The 22,721-nt window shown below is 48.8% G+C and overlaps 1 protein-coding gene across 4 annotated transcripts in view; it reads left to right on the forward strand.

Annotated features, from left to right (window-relative positions):
- The window catches only part of UBE3C (ubiquitin protein ligase E3C), a 115,289-nt gene extending 92,788 nt beyond the window's left edge, over positions 1–22,501 (forward strand). For 3 of the 4 annotated variants that reach the window (XM_061415325.1, XM_061415326.1, XM_061415329.1), the window contains 5 exons: positions 2,128–2,344; positions 8,797–8,981; positions 9,077–9,143; positions 14,714–14,844; positions 20,912–22,501. In XM_061415325.1, the coding sequence (XP_061271309.1) occupies positions 2,128–2,344; positions 8,797–8,981; positions 9,077–9,143; positions 14,714–14,844; positions 20,912–21,082 (771 nt within the window). In that variant the 3' untranslated portion in view covers positions 21,083–22,501. Of the gene's footprint in view, positions 1–2,127; positions 2,345–8,796; positions 8,982–9,076; positions 9,144–14,713; positions 14,845–18,309; positions 18,908–20,911 lie in introns of those variants that run through there. The other variant, XM_061415327.1, reaches the window with a different exon arrangement.
- Positions 22,502–22,721: the final 220 nt, after the last annotated feature.

Consider the following 22,721-nt stretch of genomic DNA (forward strand, 5'->3'; position numbering starts at 1 on the left):
TGCCATCGTTTATTAGTGCTTGTATATTAAATGCTCTAAAGGTTCAAACCTGCCTCGTGTAAAAAATTACACCTGTGCATTTACATTTTATGAGTCACAGTGGAGTTTCTGTTTAAAATTCAGGTAGCTCTGATGGATTGAGTGGACTTCACAGGTTTATTGTTACTAATGCAGGAATGGCAGACAATGACCTTCCGTGCTCAACACCCGATGATTTACTCTCTGAGTTTACTCACAGACTGCCGTACAAATGAGGCTTTTCTCGACACCTGGGATCAGTCTTGTCGTCTCTGCAGAATGCTCCTTAGCTTTGACGGCATCATTCATTAGAAGTAATGGGGTTCCTAAGTGGGCCAGGTTAATAGTATTGGCCATCCTTAACTTGAGGCAAAGCCTGGCTTCTCAAAACAGCCCTTCTTTACATCGTCAGGAGAGGACCTAAGTGCCAGTTGCCATTTTATTGCCCGTTCTCTCATTAAGAAAGCCTTTTTTGCCTTCTTTTCAGAACTAATTGAGTAATCATCAGTCTTCAAATCAGAAAGAGAAGTGCAGGAACATAGCTGGAGGGGCAGAGGGTGAGCCTGAACTCCAAGTGCAGTGACCACCCTCGGGGAGGCGGTGTCCGGGAGCCCACACAGTGCCCTCTGGACGTTCGCCTCTGGGAGGGTGTTTGCCTATGGGAGGACGTTCTCTTCTGGGGGACGTTCTGTGGCTGCAATCCATGGCTGTTTTGTAGTCTGCTCCAGTCACATCAGTGGGTGAGAGTTAAAATGTGGGTCTCAGAGGGTGTCTGAGCCTAACGTGAGCGTGTAAGGTTGGTGCATGTAAGGGTCATGGTTGTAGACTGCCCATGTGTGAGATGGTTGTCCAGGGCGCAGCAGTGCTGGCCGAGTGCTCAGGGAAGGGCCCCTCCAGGGTGGGCCATGGCACGAGCCTGCCATCTCACGTGGGGAGGTGGGGCAGGGCAGAAGTGACATCACACACGTCTGTCTCAGGAACCCTGTGCTTAGCATTTGGTGGATGTGGGTGTGGCCAGACGGCGACCTCTCTGCAGGAAGAGCGGCTGTGGTCGCTGAGCTGAGAATGCTGCTTTCTCCCCATTTGACGATTGAAAAAGAAATCTAAAGAATAATCGTCTTCCTTGACATCAAAAATTACACGAAACCCAGCTTTGGCACGTAGTGCCCATGCCCGCGCTCACTGTGCTCCACCCAGAGGAAAGGGCTGGTCACCGAGGAGCTCTGGCCTGCCTGCCACTGGGGGTAGAACTGTGACCCCCAGGAAGATTCCCTCAAATCCTAATATCCTGTACCTATGAGAGAAAGTGAAAGTGATAGTCACTCTCTGTGACCCTATGGACTGTAGCCCGCCTGGCTTCTCTGTGGAATTCCCCTGGTAAGAATACTGGAGTGGGCAGCTGTTGCCTCCTCCCAGGGATTGAACCCAGGTCTCCTGCATCGCAAGCAGATTCTTTACTGCTGAGCCACCAGGGAAGCCCGGTCCCTGTGAGTGTGACCTTATTTGGAAAGACGTCTTTGCGTATGTAAGCAAGCTCAGCGGAGGTCATCCTGGGTGGAATGGGTCCCAGGATCCAGTGACCAGCGTCTGCATCAGAGGCAGGAGGGCGGGGTGGAGGCACAGAGCAGATTGAGGGGGAGCAGCCCCGCAGAGACTGGGGGGCCATCAGCCCCGTAGCTGGCAGGACCTTCCCAGAGAGCGTGGCCTACTGACACCTGGGTTCAGACCTTTCCAGACTGTGTTGTGTGAAGCCACTGGTTGGCGCACTTACTACAGCAGCCCCGAAGACTGATCCACCTGCAGAGGCTTCACAGAAAAACTTGGCAGAGTCTTGTCACATGAGGAGGTGGCCCTCGAAGACCCCCGCCACACTTAAGCCCTCAGGTCCCCCGCCGTCTGTTGTGGGGCTCTCTGCATGGTGCGTGTGTGTGTGAACGCCTGCGCTGTGGGCTGGCACGTGGTGACCTTGCCGTCACGTCCACGTGGGGGAGAGGAGTCAGCTGTCTCGGGTCCGTGGAGACCAGGCTGGGCATGCGGTCTCTCGCTCTCAGGCAGGGTGAGAGGCGGCCCTGTGGAGTGCTAACCAGTGGCCCCTGCTCTCGCTCACAGGCCCTCTATGAAAACATGCTGGTGGAGCTGCCCTTCGCCGGCTTCTTCCTGTCCAAGCTGCTGGGGACCAGCGCGGACGTGGACATCCACCACCTGGCGTCCTTAGACCCCGAGGTGTACAGGAACCTGCTCTTCCTCAAGAGCTATGAGGGCGACGTGGAGGAGCTGGGGCTGAACTTCACGGTGGTGAACAACGACCTCGGAGAGGCCCAGGCAAGTGGGGTGGGGCTCCCGCACCTGCGCGTGTCCTGCTGCGTGCGCACGCCGACAGGCCCTCGGAGAGGCCCAGGCAGGTGGAGCCGTCACACCTGGGCGTCCCCTTCTGCGTGCACACGTGGGCTTCATGCTGTGGGAGCTTGTGCACATTTCAGTTAGAGACTCGCAGGGCAGAGCCAGAGCTCAGGGAGCCGGCCGAGTGACGCCTCAGCTCCCCTTTCTGCGTGCAACTGGGAGGCACCTTGCCTTTCTGTCTCGTTTCTGCAGCCTCGGGCTCGGTGGTGCTTCTTGGCTTCTCCCCCTGCAGAGTGGCCCTCAGCTGCTGAACCTGTCCATCTAGGTGCTCTCGCTATTTTTATCCTTAAAAAAAAACATACTAGAAATTCAAACTAAGTTTTGGAATAGGTGCTTTACTGAGGTATAATCCATGTACCATAAATTCCACCCTGTACCGTGTGCAATGAGGGTTAGTGCAGCCAGCCCCAACATCCAAATTTTAGGACACTTTGGCCACACGGAGGAGACTGTGTGCCCGTTAGCAGGTCACACCTGCCCCTGGTTCAGCCACACCCTGCTCCTCCCGTCCCTGGGTCCTGTCCTCTGGACAGTTTTCACACCTGGGGTCTCAAGGCGCGCGGCCTGTGGCGTTTCGCTTGCTGGGGGCTGCAAGTGCTGGTGCTTCCCCGAACCCTTCTCCAGCCGAGTGACGTCCAGAAATGGCGTTTGGGTAGACCACCTTTTCTTCACCAGTTGACGGACGTCTGAGTTATTTCTGTTTTTTGGTTCTTATGAATAATACTGCCATGTATGTTCATGTGCTACACACACACTGAACTGTTCTAGTCCATGAGAACAGGGGCAGTGCGCAGAGGCACGGGGGGCCTAGGTGGGCCGCACGGAGACGCTCGCAGAAGGTGGGGGCGGGAGAGGGGCTTTTTGTGCTGCTCCGTCATGTTCCCGTGATTCGCAGAACTTCTCAAAGTGCATACCGGCAAGTCGGATTGTTTGGTAATATCTCGTTGGATTTTTGAAGTAACCAGTTTGTATGATAATCCTCATCGGATCACTTTGTTTCTAGTTGTTTTTAAGTGCCCCTTGCTTCCCTGTGCAATATGCAGTTAATTCTGGAGAGAATAGGGAAGATAACAAGCGACTCTGGAGGACATGTGTTATTCACTTCAAATTTAAGACTACAGAGCAAATTCAACTAACTGTAGCATAAAACATAATTTTTTCTCCCCGATTAAAATAATTTCATTTAGCATTTTCTCAGTATCAGTTTCTCTTTTCCTATTTGTTATACTCCATCACCAGTATTCTCATTTTCAGAAATGTTTTCCCCATTCTTCCATTTAATATTAACACTTTATCTGGCAAGAGTTGAAGCGAACTGTGTACTTAAAACATAATTGCATTATAGCTTCAGTTAACATTGTAACGAGGATGGACTGTGATGAATCTAACTGTACAGCAGCATACTAGGAGAAATGACAGAATGAAAGGCAGATGTTTGGAAGTCGCTGTGATTCAGTGTCTATTTGGAATTCTAAAATTATCTCAGTGTGTTTATACTTGTGATATATTTTCAGTCAGATTTAAAGAATGCTAACTCTTCGAAAGTACCCAGCTGTGTGTTTCTCATTCACATCTGGTTCCAGACAAACGCACCTCTTTTGCAGGGAAACTGCGTTTTTCCTGCTGTCCTTCCACAGATTGATGAGACTGATAGTCTTTTTTGCAACTCGTGGTTGGATTTTAACTGTGAAAATAGTGTTAGCTTTAGACTTCATAATTGCTTCTCTAACTTTTTGTTATTACTTGATTTCTAGTCCAGGCTTTCAAAAGTTACCAGCTTTGCCAGCGTAAAAGTAAGTGCATGTGAAATAGGTCCTAGTATTCAGCCCAGGCGGCACTGAACGTAAGCTCACCCACGGTGCCTGACCCCCAGGGCACCGCACTGGCCGTTGACTGTGGCGAACACATACACTGAGCCCACCTGGACGTTTTTCTCTATCCTTCCCTGCTTACCTCCACACTGCTCTTTCTTCCTTCGTCACTCAGGAGATACTGGTGACTGTGCATTGGCCTTAAGCTCGGCAGAGGAGGTGTGTTTTAACTGTAAGAGCACACTAGTTCTCACAAGAGGCAGATATGGTCTGTGGTGTGAGATCTGCTGTTTAGCACAATGGAAACTCAGAAGGAGCGCTCCTGGAGGGCTGACTGAAGGAGGCCCGTTACGGGTGATAAGGGGTCACCAGGTCAGTGAACAGATTTGGACGAGGTTGAAGTTTAGCAGTCGTGGAGGAGGGTAGATGGACATGCTGTGGAGAACCTTTCAAGGCCTCAGGCTTCAGGAACACTGGACCTACACCTGTTAGGGTAAGAGCCTAACAGGTGTGTTTCAGAGCTGCTAGGATAGGGCTTCCCTGTGGCTCAGATGGTAAAGGATCTATCTGCAGTGCGGGGGACCTGGGTTCAATCCCTAGGTCGGGAAGATCCCCTGGAGAATGAAATGGCAAGCCACTCCAGTATACTTGCTGGAGAATCCCACAGGCAGAAGAGGCTGGTGGGCTTTACAGTCTGTGGGGCCCCAAAGAGTCGGACACTACTGAGCGGCTGACACTTTGACTTTCAGGAAAGGGAAAGATGAGAAAGCATCTGGGTCTGCTGTCAGCAGAAGTGGAGGTTCTGGTTCTGTGAGCCCAGGTATCTCTGGGTCAGGCAGTTCCAGAATTCAGAGAAACTACAATTTGGTTAAGCAATGAAAGTTCTCATGAGAGGAGTTCAACTGTAATGTTCATCTTTCAAATTACATTCTGTAGATCAGTGTCTGGAATTAAGATTTTATTTGAGTTGGAGAAGGGGTGTGCTGGGTGGGACATTCTGGTTCTAAACTGCCCTCCAGCAGCTGCTGGCCCCCACCTCTCTGCTGTCTGTCTCTAGGACAGGCGGCCTCAGCCCCTCCTGTGAGTGGAGGCAGGCTCACTTGTCCCTCAGTGACTGGCTCACCTCACTGAGCACCGTCCTCCAGGGCCACCGTGATGCACGGCAGGCGTCAGAGCTCCTCAAGCTGATGAGTCTGCCGTTGTTGGACATGTTACGCTTGTTTATCCAGCTGTTAATGGACACGACCTACATCGCTGTATAAATACCTTTGGGGGCCCTGTTTTCAGGTATTTTGGGTGTGTACCTAAAAGTGGAGTCATTGGGTCATACAAAGGTTCTGACTTTTCCACATGCTCTTCTACACTTGTTATTTTCTGCTTTCTTTCCCTCTGTTTCTTAAACTGTAGCCCTCGTAGCAGGTGTGAAGTGCTGTCTCACTGGGGTGTTAACACGCAGTATACAGTGCTGTGTGTGGTACCAAGAGCCCCTCAGGAGAATGAGAGAGGTTTTGTGTCTTTTTATTTCTTCCTCCCTAGACTCAGAAGTGTTCTGTAGCTTATGCACCATCGTGAAGTCTTCTAAAAAGCAAAGCAAAAAGCATACACAAAGAGTCATATGTCCTCCTGTCTAAACCTTCTTGATATTTTTAAATGACTGTCTTTGTGGTTTTGAGTTTTCCATCTCTCTTAGTCTGTAAAGCTCTCTGTTTCAGTGACAAGAAAGTAATGCTTTCTCCTGCCTGCTGAGGTCCAGGCGTCTCCACGAGCTGGCAGGAATGCTTTGAGACGCAGGGTGGGGGCTCAGAGCCGGCTGTCCTTTGGTTGCTCATCTTCTTCCCTCTCATGGAGCTGAAATCTCAGCACTGCAAAGTGAAAGGTTTTTGAAGACAGGGTTGATCATCGTCAGAAGGAAATGTCAGCATGCAGTGTTGCTGCCCCCTGGCCCCACCTAGTGGGTATCTTGGGCACGAAATGAAAGCTCTGGGCCCTGGGCTCTGTAAGGACCTGTCTGAGGCCTTTGCTAATGGGGTGTTTCCCATTTCCCTTCTGAAATAGATGGTAATGGTGGAATGTCGCATATGTAAGCGTTCCATTAAAGTGCCACTGATAATACTGTACTCTGTTAAAAGTCAAAGTGTGAAGATGTGCCGATTATTCATAGAAATTCCCACTGAGAGAGATTATAGATGATAATGCATAAGAATAGTTATACTAAAGAGTCTAATTGGAAAAATTAAGAGTCATTGGTAAAGTACTTAATTTGGGGAGAGATCATATGGATTTCTGTTGAAACATATATAAAAACCTAGTTCTCTGATAGAGGTTTAGGTTTATAAAATGTCGTGATTTAAAGATTGGTAGTATGCAAATACTTCATTATGTTAGCTTATGTTAATGAGTCTTCCCTTTTAGAATAATGATGTTGCTCTCAAATTTTTTTTCTTTAATCAATATGGCTGCTTGTTAGCCTACTTAAAAACGAACATGAAATTTCAGATCACTGATTTATACATGTATCTCCCTTGAGGAGAATGCTCAGGGTTTAAGATGGATCCATAAATAATCATCTGTTCTGTAGAAAAGCATCAAACTCGAGTCACGAGACCTTGGTTAAAGCCCAGGTTTTGCTGCTTTGCTCTATGCCCTTGGGCGAATCGTTGACCGGAGCTCCTCCAGCAGCGGACCGGCTGCCCGGAGGGTGGGGCAAGCACCGGCTCGACAGTGCGTACGCGATGGCCCCTGTGCGTGCGTGACGGCGCCTGCGCGTCTTGAAGGAAGCGGTGTGCAGACATCCCAGGCTGCAAGTGCTCCTCAGAATGGAGCACCCAAGGATAGCTGTAACATGATGCCTTTCAGGTGCAGTTTCAGGTGATGCCTTTCAGAAGCGAGTTTGAATCATCAGAGTCACCACTTTAAAGTTGCAGGAAATGCTGCTGGTGACGGGGCTGGAGGGGCGTCTGTGTTCCAGACCACGGGCACCACCCCGTTTAGTACCTGCCTGCCTGTGATCCAGGCTGTCTCAGCGGTGACCCAGAGCAGCCAGCGCCGCGGCTCGGGTGACAGCGGGCTGTCGGAGGCGGCCCCCTGTCCCCACCCTGCGCCTTGTCAGACCTCGCACTTCGGGTGCTGAGAGCGCGAATCTGGAGCCTTGAAGTGTCGTCAGACCCTGCGGGCGGCTTTGACCACACAGGGCTGTGTAACCTTCCCACAGGAGCGTTTAGGTAGAGCTTTCAGCAGCTTCTAAAGTACCTTTTCTGTAAAGCGATAATTTTTTTTAAAGGGGAGGTGGTCAGAGGGAGTTGGCGTGTTTGCACTGCCCCTGGAATACAACGGCTCCAGCTCCGGCTCCGCAGAGGCCCAAGGCGGAGGAGGAAGCCGTGGTGCGGACAGGGTCGAGCGCTCCTCCGCCCTCCCGCAGGCCTCGCCCCCCCGCCCCCGCTCGCCGTACAGCGCTGGCAGCGGCCCCGTGCCCTGTCCCTGAGAGTGAGCAACGGCAGACCAGGGTCCTACAAGTCTACCGTTGTAAGTCAGGCGGACGTGTCTCTGGTCATCTGTGGAGTTTCGTCAGTCAGCTTTACTTGTGTGAATTCACATAGTCCCAGCCCCAGGATGGACAAGGCACGTGTCACCACCTCATTGATGACAGCGTGCTTTGGGGGCCGAGGGACACCTCGGTGGCACATACTGAAATAGGGGCAGGGCGCCCAAGTCCGGCTCCTCCCTGCTGTACCCCAGGGACGCCCCGCGGGGTCCTGACCCTGCCCTCCACCCGAGAACGTGTGTCCCTGTGCAGCGATGCACAAGTTGTGTAAGATGCCTGCAGGTGCATCAGAAATGGACTAACCAGTGTGCCTGATGATGATCACTGCCCTCTGTATCATATCTGCAGTACTGTACAGCCACCTGATGGGAAGAGCCGACTTAGTTGAAAAGACCCTTATGCTGGGAAAGATTGAGGGCAGGAGAAGGGGACAACAGAGGATGAGATGGTTGGATGGTATCACAGACTCAAAGGCCATGCATGAGTTTGGATGAACTCCAGGAGTTGGTGATGGACAGGGAGACCTGGCGTGCTGCGGTTCATGGGGTCGCAAAGAGTCGCACACAACTGAGCAGTAGTCATAGAGATCCAGAGTAGGTGTCTGCTGCCTGTACACACGAGTCCCCGTCTCTACGGCATTAATTCCTTACATTGCCTTTTCTCCACAGTGAAGCCCTTCTGACCTTTGCTGATCGTTTGGTTCATATCTTTGCCCTTTGTGATCTCTAATTTCTTTTGTAATGAAATGCCATGGTTGCATTGTAACATTGACCCTCAGGACTTTGCAGAAAGCGGGGATGGTTTGTGAGCATAGACACAGAGTAGGATGCTGAGCTCTGGAGAGCCCCGTCAGAGGACTCTTCCTGTCTGTGAGGCCACGTGCGCTGGTTACACACTTTTCACTAAAATGTTCATGTGTGGAACAACACAGTCAAATTCCCTTGAAGCAAGCGTTTCTTGCTCCTGTTTTGCCCTGTGGCTATACTCAAGAGACGTTTCCAACTCCTGTTTTAAATCCACAGGTAGTTGAACTGAAATCTGGTGGGAAGGACATCCCGGTGACCAGTGCCAATCGCATTGCGTACATCCACCTGGTGGCCGACTACCGGCTGAACCGGCAGATCCGCCCGCACTGCCTGGCGTTCCGGCAGGGCCTGGCCAACGTGGTGAGCCTGGAGTGGCTGCGGATGTTCGACCAGCAGGAGATCCAGGTCCACTTCTTGTGTTTGGGGACACAGTTGTTTCCTGACATGAAAATCTTTCTTAAAATCCATCTCAAGTTTTATAACGTGAACTTTTTTTTTAGGTGTTGATTTCTGGTGCACAAGTTCCCATAAGTCTGGAGGACCTAAAATCCTTTACAAACTATTCAGGTATGTTATCACTACTTGTTTATTATTCCTGAATATGTTATCCATGGTCACATTTCCAAAGTAATTCTAATGTTCTTCTTTATATGGGCAGTTCACATGGTTTAACAGCCAGGCAATATGAGGGTACAGTGAAATCCACTTCCTGTTCCTGTTTCCTCCCCTGCCCGTGCCCACTATGAGTAACCACTGTGCTTGGCATCTTTACATGTTTACACACAAGTGCAAACTCCATTCTTGTTTTCTTTGTGCATACGATGCTGCATCCTTCGTTTTTTCTCTCATAGCGTATCCTCTTACGCCACTGCGTGCTGTGCTAAGTCACTTCAGTCTTATCTCTTTGTGACAGTGTGCACCATAGTCCACAAGGCTCCTCTGTCCATGGGATTCTCCAGGCAAGAATAGTGGAGTATGCCATTTCCTCCTCTAGGAGATCTTCGCGACCCAGGGATCAAACCTCATTTTCTTAATGTCTCCTGCCCTGGCAGGTGGCTTCTTTACCACTAGTGCCGCGTGGGAAGCCCTCTTAAGCCTCTCCTTATGGCCATTGGGTTGTGTCCAGTCTTCTGCTTTGAAAAACAGTGCTAAACCTCCCCCCCACCCCCCCAAAAAAGAGACCATTAGCAAAAGTTTAACTTCCCTGGTGGTGAGGTGGATAAGAATCTGCCTGCCATTGCAGGGGACATGGGTTCAGTCCCTGAGCTGGGAAGGTCCTATATGCTGTGGAGCAACTTAGCCCGTGCTCCACAACTGCTGAGGTCTGTGTGTCACAACCAGAGAAGCCACAGCAGTGAGAAGCCCATGCAGCACGACAGAGAGCAGCCCTCGCTGACCAGAGGTGAGCGCAGAGTGGTGTGGCTGCAGTGGGCGCCAGGAGGCATAGCCGCTGGAGCACCAGGAAGCCCCATTACCTGCACTTCACATATTTGAGGGCAATGGAAAAGAAAAATAAAAAATTCTTCTTCAAACAACTACCATTATTTTGGTGTCTTTTCCTTAATCGTAGTCTGTTATTCTAGTATTTTAAGGGTTTTTTTGGTAAACGTCAACGGACTGATTTTTAAATTTAAATGAAAATGTTAAGGACCTAAAATAGTCAAAACGTTTTGTAGGAACAAAGTTGAAAGACTAACACTGATTTAAAACTTACTATAGGGGCTTCCAAAGAATGTTCACACTACCACACAATTGCACTCATCTCACACACTAGCAAAGTCATGCTCAAAATTCTCCAAGCCAGGCTTCAACAGTACGTGAACTTCCAGATGTTCAAGCTGGATTTAGAAAAGACAGAGATCAAATTGCAAACACTTGTTGGATCATAGAAAAAGCGAGAGAGTTCCAGAAAAACATCTGTTTCTGCTTTATTCACTACGCCAAAGCCTTTGACTGTGTGGATCACAACAAACTGGGAAATTCTTAAAGAGATGGGAATACCAGACCACCTTGCCTGCCTCCTAAGAAAACTGTACGCAGGTCAAGAAGCACCAGTTAGAACTGGACGTGGAACAGCAGACAGGTTCCAAGTCAGGAAAAGAGTACATCTAGGCTGTATATTGTCACCCTGCTTATTTAACTTACATGCAGAGTACATCATGCGAAATGCCGGGCTGGATGAAACACAAGCTGGAATCAAGATTGCTGGAAGAAATATCAATAATCTCAGATACGCAGATGACACCACCCTTATGGCAGAAAGCAAAGAACTAAAGATCATCTTAATGAAAGTGAAAGAGGAGAGTGAAAAGTTTGGCTTAAAACTCAGCGTTCAGAAAACTAAAATCATGGCATCCAGTCCCATCACTTCATGGCAAATAGGTGGGGAAACAATGGAAACAGTGAGAGTCTTTTATTTTTTTGGGCTCCAAAATTACCGCAGATGGTGACTGCAGGCATGAAATTAAAAGACTCTTGCTCCTTGAAAGAAAAGCTATGACCAACCTAGACAGCATATTAAAAAGCAGAGACATTACTTTGCGAACACAGGTCCATCTAGTCAAGGCTATGATTTTCCAGTAGTCATGTATGAATGTGAGAGCTGGACTATAAAGAAAGTGCTGAAGAATTGATGCTTTTGAACTGCGGTGTCTTCTGTCTTCTCCAGACTCTTGAGAGTCCCTTGGACTGCAAGGAGGTCCAACCAGTCCATTCTGAAGGAGATCAGTTCTGAATATTCATTGGAAGGACTGATGCTGAAGCTGAAACTCCAGTACTCTGGCCACCTGATGCAAAGAACTGACTCATTGGAAAAGACCCTTATGCTGGGAAAGATTAAAGGCAGGAGGAGAAGGGGACAACAGGATGAGATGGTTGGATGGCATCACCAACTCAGTGGACATGAGTTTGGGTGAATTCCAGGAGTTGGTGATGGACAGGGAGGCCTGGCGGGCTGCAGTTCATGGGGTCGCAAAGAGTCGGACACAACTGAGCGACTGAACTGAATTGATAGGGGCTTCCTTGGTGGCTCAGTAGTAAACAATCTGCCTGCCAATACAGCAGACATCCAGTTCAGTCCCTGGTCCAGGAAGATTTCACATGCCATGCAGCGACTGAGCCTGTGCACAACTGCTGAAGCCTACATACCCTAGACCCCATGCTCTGCAACTAGAGAGGAGGCCCCACTCTGTGGTCAGAGAAAGCCTGTGTGCAGCAGCAGAGACCCAGCACAGACAAAAATATGTAATAGTAATTTTTAAAAAAGACATCATGGAATTGTCACAAGGATAGGCATACTGGTTGATGGAAAGTAATGGGGAAACAGAAACAAATCCTTAGATTTACAGCCAGTGACTTTCAGCAGCTCAGCAGTGCTGGAATAGTGTGCACTTGAAAAAGAAGTGCTTAGACCTTGACCTCACACAGTGTGCAGAATTGAGTTCAACAGGATGAGGCCTGCAGTTAAAAGCTAGAACTGTAACACTTCTGGAAGAACATAGGAGAAAGTTCTCATGACTTTGGGACTAGGCAGAGTTTTTAGTTGTACACGAAGAGCATGGTCTAGAAAAAAGAAATGGGTAGAAATTTGGACATCCTCAAAATTAACGATTTTGTGCTTCAAAAAATACCATCAAAAAAGTGAAAAAGCAAGCCACAGGTTAAGAGAAAATATTTTCAAGTAATGTATCTAATAATGGCTTCTGTTCCTTTGTACACATTATATATCAAGAACTTCTGCAACTTAATAGTACGATAAATAATTGGTTTTTAAAACATGGGAAAAAAATAAAAGTGTTTCACTTAAGATATATACAAGTATTTGGTAAGCAAATAAGCACATGAACACTATTAATCATTAAAGAAATGCAAATTAAATTGTAGTGTAATACTACTACATATCTACTAGAATGATTTATCAAAAAGATAGCAATACTCAGTGTTAATATGTGAAGAAATTTGAACTCTCTTGACTGGTAGCAATGTAAAATGTAGAACTTCTTTGGAAAAGTTTCCAGGTTATATAAAAATTGTAGAACAACTGGATTTTTGCATAAGAATGATGCTGTACCCACAAGTCACACCATATACAAAAATTAACTCAAAATGGCTCAAGAACCTTAGTACCTAAAACCATAAAAGTCTTAGAAGAACATAGGGATAAATCCTCGTGACCTTGGATTTGGCAGTAAGTTCTTAGATATGACACCGAAAGCATGACCAGAAAAAGGACAGGTAAATAAATGGAACTTCATCAAAATTAGACTTATGCATCAGAGAACATTATTAAGAAAGTGAAAAGACAGCCTTTGGAATGGGAGAAAACCCTTGGAAATCATGTATCTGGTGAGGTCTGGCACCTACAATGCGTAAAGAACCCTTACAGCTCAATAGGCAGACAGGCTGATTCAACAGTGGGCAAAGGGCGTGAGGAGACCTTTGCCAAAGAAGATAGTCCCAAAGGCCAGTATGCTCCAGAAGATGTTCAGCGGACCAACCACTAGGGAAATGAAAACCAGAGCCCAGGGGAGAGGCGCACAGGCTGGAGACAAGTGCTGGTGAGGGAGTGGTGAAACTGGAGCCCTCATTCATTGCTGGTGGGAGCACGAAGTAGCAGCTGTGGAAAACGGTGGTTCCCAGAAAGCTCAGTGTAGAATTACTCTGTAAACCAACAATTCTGCTCCTAAGTCCTGTATGGTGGCAGGGGCCAAAACACCAGTGTTCACAGGACATTGTCACAAGAGCCAGAAGCTGGAAATAACCCCAGTATCCACCGAGATGATAGATAAGGAAGTGTGCTATAGACATTGGGTGGGACTTTCATTAAGTCTTAAAGGAATGACGTTCAAGTACAGGCTTCAGTGTGGGTGAACTCTTGAAAGCATTATGATAAGTGAAATAATGACAGACACAGAGGATGTATGTTGTAGGACTCACATGAAATACCTAGAAGAGTCAGGTTCCTAGACACTGGACTGGAGTCACCAGGGGCTGGGAAGAGCGTGGGCAGTCCTGCCCCGTGGTCGTGGGCGTGTCTGCCTGGGAGGATGGGAGTGTTGGGCGGGAGAGGCTGCCCCGCAGCCTGCGTGGACTCACACACCTGAAAGGAGCTTAAATGGTGGATTCTATGGTGTGTTTGCACCACAACTAACAAAACCTGTCCAGGCTCATCTACCCGGAGCCCTCTGTTCTGTCGAGGGCCGTCGCCCCGCCGTCCTCCAGGGTCACTTCTGAGAAGGCTTTGGAGACGGGCATGTATGCAACATGCGCTTGTGTCCACCTCTCGGTAATCACTCGTCTGTGTTTCTCTAAATTGGAACTCTGACGTTTATGTCCAGGGAGGTAATACCGAAGGTCACATTGTCCTCCCCACCAGTCCAGCCTTTCCTTGCCCAGAAGTGGTCTTGGCCTGTTTGCGTTATCCTGTCTGCACTGATAGCATTTACCTTTAACGATCTTAACTGTTCCTATTCCAGTAAATAGGTTTAAAATATCACCATATTCATTTTGGTGCCAATTAATACACTTAAGATACTTCATTGATGATATTTCTGTAGTATATTAACAGTGAGGGAACAATATATAGCAATTATTTTAGTTTTAGGAAGCACTTAACTAGATTAAAAGTTGTAAGTAGCAGGTATTACTCTTCAGAGCATTGGTCTAATCGAGTGCCGGGGTTGGTTGGTATCCATGGTCTGTACCTTGTTGTCAGAAGGACGGGTGATAAATTTACATGCTAAGATGTGTTGGTGAAATAACTCGCTGTGTTAAAGATCCCAGTGAGTCTTCGTTTCTAGGTGCGTGATTGTCAGGCAAGTCCTGGGTTACGTAGGGTTTGCTCCCCAGCCGAAGCCGAAGCTCAGCTCCTCGCAGAGCTCTGGAAGCTCAGGTCCTTAGCAGCACGTCTTGCTGCCAGAGTCCATCTTGTTTGTTCCTCACTCTGGCCTCCAGTGCTTTATCCTTCTGTCCCCTGCATCCTTGCCCATTGTCCCCCAGGACAGGGTTGGCTTTGAGCCACAAGCCTCTGCCCCTCCCTGGCCCGGCACGACGGAGCGGAGCTGCTCCAGTGCCTTTGGGAGAGCCCCGATTCTGCACTGACCTTGTTTTTCCTGAAGATGTCTTCCTCTTTGTCCTAGGAGGCTACTCTGCCGAGCACCCCGTGATCAAGGTTTTCTGGAGAGTCGTGGAGGGCTTCACGGACGAGGAGAAGCGCAAACTGCTCAAGTTTGTGACCAGCTGCTCCCGGCCCCCCCTCTTGGGGTTTAAGGTACCCAGGCTCGGGGCCTAGCGGTGGGGTGGGGAGGGGCAGTAGGGGCCGAGTGAGCCAGGGCCACACGTCGTTTTCAGGGAACAGTGTTTACTGCAGCGGTCAGAGTGCCCAGGCTGTTACTTTTCCCTGTGTCTGTAGCCTCATTAACCCAGTGTTTCGACTTGGTCACTGAAGGATTGGCTGTTATCTGTGTACCTGGAGCTGGTCTTATTTGGGTTTTTCCTGCGTTCACAGTCCTGACACACTGCTGGGGTGCCACTGTGACGAGGCTTAAGCGTGAGCAGACGCTGCAGCGGGCGGGCTGACCCTGATGCCCGTCACCCGTCCTGGGGTCTGTGCGGCGCAGGCTGCTCTCCCTTCCCAGCTGAAGAGGACGCGGGCTCCGCGTGCTCGCAGGTCTGTTGCAGGAGAGCGGAAGCTGACCTTCCTCACTGCTTCTCGGTTACTTCACTTCACGTTACTTGGCCTCACTGTCGTTTCTGGTAGTTCACGTTGATCTCGTAAACTGAGTATTCTTATCAGTTGAAATTGGTCATGGGACAGCTTGGGTTTTCCTTATTTATAGTAAAAGAAACGAAGCTAGGTTTAACAAAGAGAAAGACAGCGGTTGTGTATAACGTGACGTGATGCCGAGTTAGGGGAGCAGGTACGTGGGTGTGCTTGTGAAGCTCACAGATTGACATTCGCCTGCTAGTAACCTTTCATTGATGAGTTACACGTCAGTTATTTCACTTTGAAATTGCTTACAGTGTATAGAAGGGCTGCACCAGCCCACATGGACCAGTTGTTAACATTGTGTCACATTTGTTTCCTCATTCTGTATTCATGTATTTCTTTTCGGAATCATTTGGGAGTAAGTTGAAAATATCATGTTTCTGCACATTTTAATTGCAACACCAATCTTTCTTAATAATCACAGTTAAATTATCAAAGATAAGGAGTGTGCAGTGATAGATTGAGATTATCTAATCATCTGGTTCACAAGTATGATCCTCAGACCAGCAGCTTCAGCATCACCTGAGAACTTGTCACACGTACACATTGGCAGGGCTCACCCAGACCCCAAATCAGCTCGGGGAGGGGCCCGGCCGCCTGTTTGCACCCCCCTCAGGCATCGAGGGCGCCTGCAATGGCTCCAGCCCTGCGGCGGCCTACGTGGACCTTGCGCTCCCCCGTCTGGACTCCAGGCTGAGGCCACACGTTGTGTTTAGGGGCCGGTTCCCTGAGTCTGTGCTGTCTTCAGCAGTCCAGTCACATTATCTGAGAATGTCCCTCTGTGCAGTGGAGCAGTTCCACCCTCAGGACATGTGTACTCAAGACAGACACCCTCACGTGTTCACACAGCACTCACAGAACTGCAGCAGCCCACAGCTGCTCATGGAGAAAGAGAATGTGGTCTGTCGAGGCAGTGGGGTATATTCAAAAATTAAACGGGGTGGATTGCTGATGCAGATGCCCTGTGTGTGAGCATTGAGAACGTGGTCAGTGAAGGAGTGAGACACAGGAGGTTGTGTGGTTCCTTTTACACAAAACGTCTTTAAAGGGGGTGGAAATGGAGAACTTTGGGGGAGAACTGGCAGCATTCTGAAGTAGAATTTAAACTACATTTAAATGAGTAAATGTTATAGTATGTGAATTACACTTAAAAATTTTTTTTAATTGACATTAATAGCTTAATACAGTGTCCCAAAGAGTGTCCCAGAACAAGAGAAGCGGGAACATCCCTGGTTGTCCAGTGCTTGGGAATCCGCCTTGCAATGCAGGGGCCAAGCGTTCGATCCCTGGTTGGGGAGCTAAGACCCCACATGTCCGAAGGCAGCTAAGCCCATGTGCCGCAACAAAGGCTCCCGTGTGCTGCTAACGCTTAAGACCCGTTGAAGCCAGATAAAATAATGAACCGGAACAGGGAAGTAGAGACATGGGCGCGAGCTGTGGCACAGGTGCAGTGATTCTGTTTCCACAGGAGGTGGGGGAGCAGTGAATAATAAAGACACAAGTGTAAGCAGTTAGTGAATAATATTGCTCAGTGATACTAGCAGAACTGAAATCCCTTCTCTGTCTTCCAAATTCTCAGAGGGAGAAAATAAAGCCTGCAAAACAGGACAGCCAGAACCAACTGTGTTTAGCAGATAATAGAACACAAAGTTAACGTGGACAGTCATAAAGCATAGCAGTGAGAGCAGGCTGAAGTGCCAGAGCAGTGAACGCGCAAAGAGGAAATGCAGGTGTTAGAAGGAAAGCACTCGGGCTGAGTTGGAGGAAAACTGCTGTGTCCAAGCCAGACACCAGACAGGGGTCACAGGTTTGGGGGATGGGAAAACTGAGGGACCTGTATCAGCGTTTGAAGTCTCAAGTAGAATTGCAGGGAGACTTAGTGATGCTTCTGGCTTGGGATATAAGCCGCCCTCTTCTCCAAAGAAACGGATGGACCGACTTGATGGGTTTGAGCCCTGATCTGCAGAACCAGATGTGAAAAGCGGGCAGCAACCTGAAAGAAGCACATCTGTGCCTTTTGGTTCATCTCAGGCTTGTGGTGTGGAGAAGGCGATGGCACCCACTCCAGTGCGCTTGCCTGGAAAACCCCATGGACGGAGGAGCCTACCTGCAGTCCATGGGGTCACCAAGAGTCAGACACGACTGAGCGACTTCACTTTCACTTTTCACTTTCATGCATTGGAGAAGTCTTGTTGCCTGGAGAATCCCAGGGACAGAGGAGCCTGGGGGGCTGCTGTGCATGGGGTCGCACAGAGTCAGACACCACTGAAGCGACTTAGCAGCAGCAGCCGCATGCTTGTAGTGAAGTCTGGAAATCTTGCTGTGTAGGAGGGATTTAAAGAGCAGGAAGAATGCAGATGAAATGTGCCCAGTGGCTCATATAAATGGAGTTAATATAAAAAGCTTTCCATCGATCAGAAGTTTTTATTGTCTAGTGATACAGTCACATGAGTTAAATTCTTATGTATTAAGATTTTAGTATGATTAGATAATTTTGTGAGTAACATTTATAAGGAAAGACAAAGCTTATAGTTTTAGACAAAGCTTATAGTCTTCCAGTTTCAAAAACCACACTAAACCTGGAAGAAAACTGAGTGTGGTTTCAGGAAGGGAGGTTTGGAGGACCTGCTCCATCAGAGAGCTGAGTGGAAGGCCTTCGCTTCAGTAGAAATGGGGAGTCTGGCTTGAAGAGTCTGGATGGTCTGGCCAGTGGAGGAGCCGGTTGGCGTGTCGCAGGTTTGGGGGTGGGAAAGCTGAGGGACTTGCATTAGCATTTCAAGTCCCGAGTAGAATTGCGGTTAAAATTCTCTGGTCACCTGTTGATGATCCCGTATAATCATAACTGAGTTATCATTATACCATGAAAAGTGATTTTTTGAAAGCCATGAAATAGTCGTCCTATTTCAGGGGTTTTTTCAGTGTGAGGTTAATTCAAGCGTTTTCCGGCGCTTCTGACATCATCCTTAGACTCCGATCTGGGGAAAGCGCTGTGAGGCATGTGCTCCGGTTGGCTCACGGTGCCTGCTGGCGGGGCGGCGGACTCAGACTCGAAAGCAGAGGATGCATCCTGGCTGAGGCGCCCTCAGCAGCCCGGGTGGCCGCACGTGACCTGGAAGAAGAGCAGAATCTGCTGAAGCTAATTAAAGCTTAATATGCTTAATGAATGTGACTGTTACAGACACAGAAATCATTAAAGTGCTGTAGAAAATTGTTCAGTTGCCATCAGGCCTCATAATAAATTGATGATTTTTCTCACTCTGAATTAATGCAAATTCCCGTTGTACTCTGCTTAATTATGCACAGAATGGTGCCCTTGACTCAGATTTCAATGAAGAACTTCATTTTTTAGGTTCTGAGACTCCAAGTAGGAAATTTAATTAGCATTATGAAAGAAACAGTAAAATGTGGCATGTGTCTGCAAAACGTATTTCAGACTTTACATTGAACACTGTGTGTACAGCGATCCTTCTGTTTCAGAAATGTGTTTTTAATACATTCAAGCATTTGAGAAAATTGTTTCCCTCAACATCTTCAGAGTGCTAAGTAATAAATGTAACAAATATTCTTTCTGTTCCTCTTTTGGTTTCTATTGAAACATCTTAAGCGGCATTTAAAGTGGCACATGAATTATAATTAGGGGAAAGACAGTGGTTCTAGCACCCGTTGCCTGCTACGGAGCTCGCTGAGATGCGGTTTCTGTTTGCCAGTGGAGCAGCACACAGAGATGGAGCAGAGCAGTGTGTGGGCCGCGCTCATGCTCAGCACTGCCCACGTCGTCAAGTGTGTGCTGCACTCGGCATGCAGGTGACAGAGCCCAGGTGAGGCATGCTCTCGGCTGCTCAGGCGCCCGCGGTGTGACCGGTGCTCTGAGTCCCCGTCTGGGCAGGAGCGGCACTCCAGTCTTGTTCTCTGTTTTCCTCGACAGTGGTTAGTAGGTAATTATTTTTTATGCTAGTCATGTTTTTCCTTGTAACAAAATTAATGTTTTCATTATAGAAAGTTGAGAGTTGTGGTTAGTTATGAGAGAAAACAATCCCTGTGACTGCTCTGCCTGGCCCCGCTGTGGGCGTCCTGGCGCCAAGGAGCTGCACCGCCCCTGTGCACGGTCCCCGCCCAGACCATCCTTCACTGGCCTTAAAACGCCCGTGTTCCGATGTATCCTTTCTTCCTTTCTTAGCTGATTTCTCTATTAAAAAAAAACTATTTTTTCTCATCAGCTCTTAGGTTGCCCTGAGGACTGCTGTTACAGAAAAGATGGAGTAAATCTTGACTGTTCCTCATTTACCAGTTATTGAGGGGGATAGCTTGCATTCTAAGGACAGCTAGTACATTTCCGTTTTCCTGTCATTCTCAACCTCTAGCGTTTGCTGTGTTTCAGTCCATGGCACCCCCTCCCTTTGATCTTCCGTGTCCCACCTGCGAGTGGGCAGTGGGCTCTGGGTCTGTAAATAGGACCCAAGCCGCTGTGGGTGGCTTCTTGCTTCCTGCTGTGAAAGGATGGTGACTCTTGCTTGACATCTTCTGGCCAGTGTCTGGATCACATGTTTTCCAAGAGGCCCTGGTTCCTGTCCGGGAGGCCAGGTTGGTAGAGGGCAGGGCTGGGCCCTCGGGCTGCTCGTCGCCAGAGGTCAGTGTGTCCAGGCCTTGCCAGTGCACAGAGCTGGGACATGGGCGCTGTCTTCTTGAGAGAAAAATTCATCAATGCTCACACTACTTTTTCCAACTGACATTCAGGTGTGTGAGGTTTTTATTTCTTTGATTTTATGTTTGGATCTCTTTTTACCAGTGATTAATCTTGGCTCTTATTATTAATAGTTCATTTGCTTGCTCTGGTAAATTCTAGGATCTTACAGTAAGTTATATGTAATTCTCATGTAATAGTTACATGTAACACTACAGTGATTCTAGCACAACAGCACCAGTAATTTACTGTGACATTTCTGAAAACCATTTAAGATTTCTCCCCCTGCCTTTTTTTTCTGGCCACGCCACATGGGATCTTGATTCCCCACCTAGAGTTTGAACCCCCGTCCCCTTCATTGGAAGCTCGTGCCTTAACCACTGGCCCGCCAGGACACTCCCCGTGGTTCTAAGACACTGGGAGCACCGCCCTCTGTGAGTGTGCCCCCAGCACCCAGCGTCCCGTGTTGAGAGGGGCCGCCCTTTCTCCTTGACTGACACTGCCGCCTCGCCCTGCTCCCGGGTCCCTTTGTGGTTCACTTGGAGAGGGCCCTTCCCATGTTTTCAGCAAAGAGGCTTATTTATGCATTCAGCTCTTCACCCTGTACCTTTTAAAATTTTAAACTAATTTTTAAAAGGCAAAAAAACAAAAGCTTTAGAGGCCTTTCCACCAGAAGGACTCTGTGCCCCATGTGCTCACGCTGTTCTGTCCTTTTTGATGCCTGAAGCCCAGACACAGTATCGGGTAGAAATTTGGAGCAGGTTTGAGGGCAGTGAAAGAGTGGGTGTCCCCGTGGGGACAGGTGAGAACAGCCGCCGCATCTGCCCGAGTCTGAAAGGCTCCCTGCAGGCCGTGCCTGGTGACCGCCGTGTGCCCGCTGTCTTGCAGGAGCTGTACCCCGCGTTCTGCATCCACAACGGGGGCTCCGACCTGGAGCGGCTGCCCACAGCCAGCACCTGCATGAACCTGCTGAAGCTCCCCGAGTTCCAGGACGAGGCGCTGCTGCGGAGCAAGCTCCTCTACGCCATCGAGTGTGCCGCGGGCTTCGAGCTGAGCTGACCCCAGGGTGGCTGTGGCCCACCCTCTGCGGAGATGGCCTGGCCTCCGTGCGCCCCCAGCCAGCAGGGCGCTCGCGCTGGACTCCTAGCTCTCCCGGGTCCCTCCCCGCCACCCCTTCCTGCATTTTTAAGTGATTTATTAAGTTGTGCTCACGTATTTAGATGGACGTTGCTTTTCAAATACCTTAAAATAACAAATGTTACATGCCACGTGGCTAACATAGTAATTTTGCCAAGAAGAGCACAGTTTTAAGACTGGTGGCAACTCAGTGAAATTAACCAAAGATGAAGTTTTGGCTCTGCTGCAGATGAGCCCCCCAAGCTGGCGACCCAGCGCCTGGGGAGGGGGGGCACTGCTCCGACCCAGCTCCCATCTGCAGAGACTCGGGCCTCTGGGGAGACATGGGCCACTGCTTCTCGTGTGGTTGAATTGTTTACAAGCCTCATTGTTAAAACTACAGGCTTTTTTTTTTTTCCCTGCTGCCTTTTCCCAAAGTGGTTAGGTTGGAAAATAGATAACAATGGTAATATTTTATTTGTGTTTTTTAAGCCATCTCCCCATAACGGGACTAGCATGCTTGTTTCCAATCTGCCGCTGACCTGCATCGTAATGGTTTGGACATTCCTGTGTGTGGGTGTGTGTGAGGCGGGTCCTTCACTCTCTTCCTTTCTGTCTCCACCTCGTGCCTGGAGAGCTTTCGGGGTGTTGGGGGGGGGGGGGCTCTGTCCTGCTCCTGTGCGTGTGCGACCCGCGTGAGCGATGCTTTGGGAGGAGGCCCGCAGCCCCTCCCGAGTCACTTGAACCAAAGTGGCGCTGCGCCTTTGCACTGCGGCCCGGCCCCGCCCCCTCCTTCCGGGTGCTGCCGGGCGGGGCGCGCGCCGCGGCGGGGCGGGGCGGGGCGGTCCTCTCGGGATTTGGCACTTTATCAGGACCTGGCGAGAGGAGCGTCTGAGAGCGTCGCCGGAGGACGCAGGTGCTGGCCGGTGTTCGCTGTCACTGGAGCTCTGGGCTGGCGTGGGGGACGGGCCACAATTAGCAATATCCTTTTAAATGTGGGGGAGCCGAATGACACTTTTAAGACAATGACCATTATCAAAACAAAATGTATAATTTCTTAATTTGAAGAATAAATTAAGTGTTTAAATGCTATTTGTAGCCTTGATATGCAGAAATAAATAATTAGGGTTTGTCCTTGGTTTTATTTTTTTATTTTAGGTCGTATTATGTTGGATGTTCTATGTCTTCTTTACATATTAATTGACTTGTATATTATCAGTATTTCGGAAATGGAATATCTGGGACTGAAGAGAAATGGGCAGTTACTCTTCCTTGGATTTTCTTCTTCGGCTAATCTGAGCTTATTTATTTATTTGTATGTTCCAATGGCTAAATACTTACATTAAATTTTTTTCCCAAGTTTGTGTTGGACTCATACCCCACATCATTGTGATTGGTTCTGTTCTGCCCTAGTAAAGCCACGGCTTCTAAACATCACTTTATCGCATTGTTTAAATGTTATCAATGGAGACAGGGTAATAACAGGCTGTGGTTCAGAATCTGATACACCAGACGGTGACGCCTGGCGTCTGAAATGTCCCAAGCGAGGCTTCGAGAAGGCTGACCTGCAGCAGCCCCTCCA

This window comes from Bos javanicus, chromosome 4 (genome assembly GCF_032452875.1).
Source record: "Bos javanicus breed banteng chromosome 4, ARS-OSU_banteng_1.0, whole genome shotgun sequence".
Classification (NCBI taxonomy): domain Eukaryota; kingdom Metazoa; phylum Chordata; class Mammalia; order Artiodactyla; family Bovidae; genus Bos; species Bos javanicus.